Genomic DNA, 2,022 nt, shown 5'->3' on the forward strand with positions numbered 1-2,022 from the left:
TGAAGCGTGTAAGGCCTGATCCTCATGAAACCTGAACTGTCAGCAACCCTGAGATCACTAGATCTGATGACCTGGAGTTACAACATTCCCAAAAGCACAACTTTGGCACCTGGCATTTTCTAAACAACAACAACAAAAATCTAATGTTTGTACAAAGTAACACAAATTCAAATCATCTTCTGTCTTTAGAGAGAAGAAAATTTTAAGTCGTTCTCCTTCAGAATGTGCCCCTACAACATTTACTATTCTTACTAAAATACACCCACAACTATTTAAAAGGATACGAGGTTTGCAATTTCAGAAGCTGACAAAACAACATCTCCAGACTGTTGTATACATCAGGAGCATTGGCTGGTGCAGCAAGGCTGAACGCCTGAGACTGTGGTGGCCCCACGAATGGCCAGTGGAGCTGGGTTAGTACCTCTTCAAAGTCACTGCAAGGCAAAACAAGCCCTTTAACACAAACTTACAGTACAACGCAAAGGTGAGGGGGTGACAGTGCATCTCGTACCTTGACAATTTGTCCTTAAGAATTTTATGCCAGAATTTAACAGTGGATCTCACAAAAGCAAGAAGATGAGAACAAGACGACTCCTGGAGTTTAATATCCAGTTCTGCCATAAATGCCAGAGTACTGGCTGCCTCTGGAACATTGTTGGTCATCAGATATTGCTGAATGCTATCACTATAAAACACAAGAAAAGCCAAGGCCAAAAATTAATTCAAGATAACAGAAAAGAATCATTTGTATATGGAAAAATGAAGATAAAACTTTCTCAAATTTAATATATTTTAATGATGGGACAAACTAGGTTACCAGAACATCTATGCAGTACTCAGAAACTTTACCTTAACTCTTCTATTCGTGAAATCCATTTAAGATAGGCCAGGTGTCGCTCAATCTCTTCTACCTGACTAATCAGTACATCGAGATCCTCCATCCATGGCTGAGCTTTCAGTAAGTGGCTGTTGATTGAATCAGATAGAAGAGTTTCTTCCTCTAGAAGCCGACTCAGAGACTTTTTAGAATCCTCTGCATTCTTTAAGGCATTCTGAATCCTTTTAGGGACTTCTGATGAAACTGTAAGTACCTACATTCATAGAGAAGTATTAAGTCTGACATAAAAACACTGCACTATGTGAAGCAGTAGCATTTGAGATATTAATACATTGCTTTAATTTAGTTGAATATATTTATCAGTCATATAACATATTCAGAAAGGGGGGTTGGGGGGGGAAGATGCTCACCTGTTCTTCTAACTGCTTTTTATTTTCAGATAGCTTATCAATAAGGTTGTCTAGCTTCCTCAGAGAATCATAGTCATTTCCAACTTCTCTTTCCACAAATTCAGAAACATAGTATGGGATATCGCAATGGTCTAGATCTTTAGTGACTTCTTTCTTTCTAACAGCAACAGTTGCCATGTTTTCTTTCTCTGAAATACTGATTATACAATTTCTAGTTAGTCACCACTAGGACAGTACAACTATTGATCTGTTGATGACTCAAAACTCCATTAAAAGCTGGGCAGTTTAATTTAATTTGAAACTTAAATAAGACATATACTGAATAATAATAATAAAAAGCATATAATATTATAATAATTATAATATGAAACTTAAATAAGAAATTTACTGCTTTAACGGGCACAATTTGCAGGCCCAAGTCCTGGCTGAGATATGATAAAACCTTGCCTACACATCTGACTGATTTATCATACATTAGTTACCAAAATATGCCTGTTAATTTCTTCCTTCCCCAAAAGTGTGAATTTTATTTAAAACAGTTCAATATATATGTAGTTTCCACATATGTAATATATAAAACTTAATGAAAAATACTAGAAAAGTATTTTTGTAAAACACAAAGGAAGATAACAATGTTCCACTTTACCTTCTCCTACAGTTTAAGATGTTCCAGAGATATCAGCTGATGACTGAGGTATTACGAGCAAAGCATCCACTCAGGTCTTGCAATGATTTGTAAACTAAAGCATAGCTGAAGTATTTATAAGGAAACCC

At 36.1% G+C, this 2,022-nt stretch overlaps 1 protein-coding gene across 1 annotated transcript in view; it reads right to left on the bottom strand.

Annotated features, from left to right (window-relative positions):
- Positions 1-1,555, bottom strand: part of RINT1 (RAD50 interactor 1) — a 9,762-nt gene extending 8,207 nt beyond the window's left edge. Inside the window, exons 1-4 of the mRNA XM_010170480.2 lie at positions 1,249-1,555; positions 850-1,091; positions 512-685; positions 285-434 (exon numbers count right to left, since the gene is read on the bottom strand). Coding sequence (XP_010168782.1) covers positions 285-434; positions 512-685; positions 850-1,091; positions 1,249-1,425 — 743 coding nt within the window. The 5' untranslated portion in view covers positions 1,426-1,555. The remainder of the gene's footprint in view (positions 1-284; positions 435-511; positions 686-849; positions 1,092-1,248) is intronic.
- Between the last annotated feature and the right edge of the window lie 467 nt (positions 1,556-2,022).

The sequence above is a fragment of the Antrostomus carolinensis genome, unplaced genomic scaffold (assembly GCF_000700745.2).
Source record: "Antrostomus carolinensis isolate BGI_N321 unplaced genomic scaffold, ASM70074v2 scaffold31886, whole genome shotgun sequence".
Classification (NCBI taxonomy): Eukaryota; Metazoa; Chordata; class Aves; order Caprimulgiformes; family Caprimulgidae; genus Antrostomus; species Antrostomus carolinensis.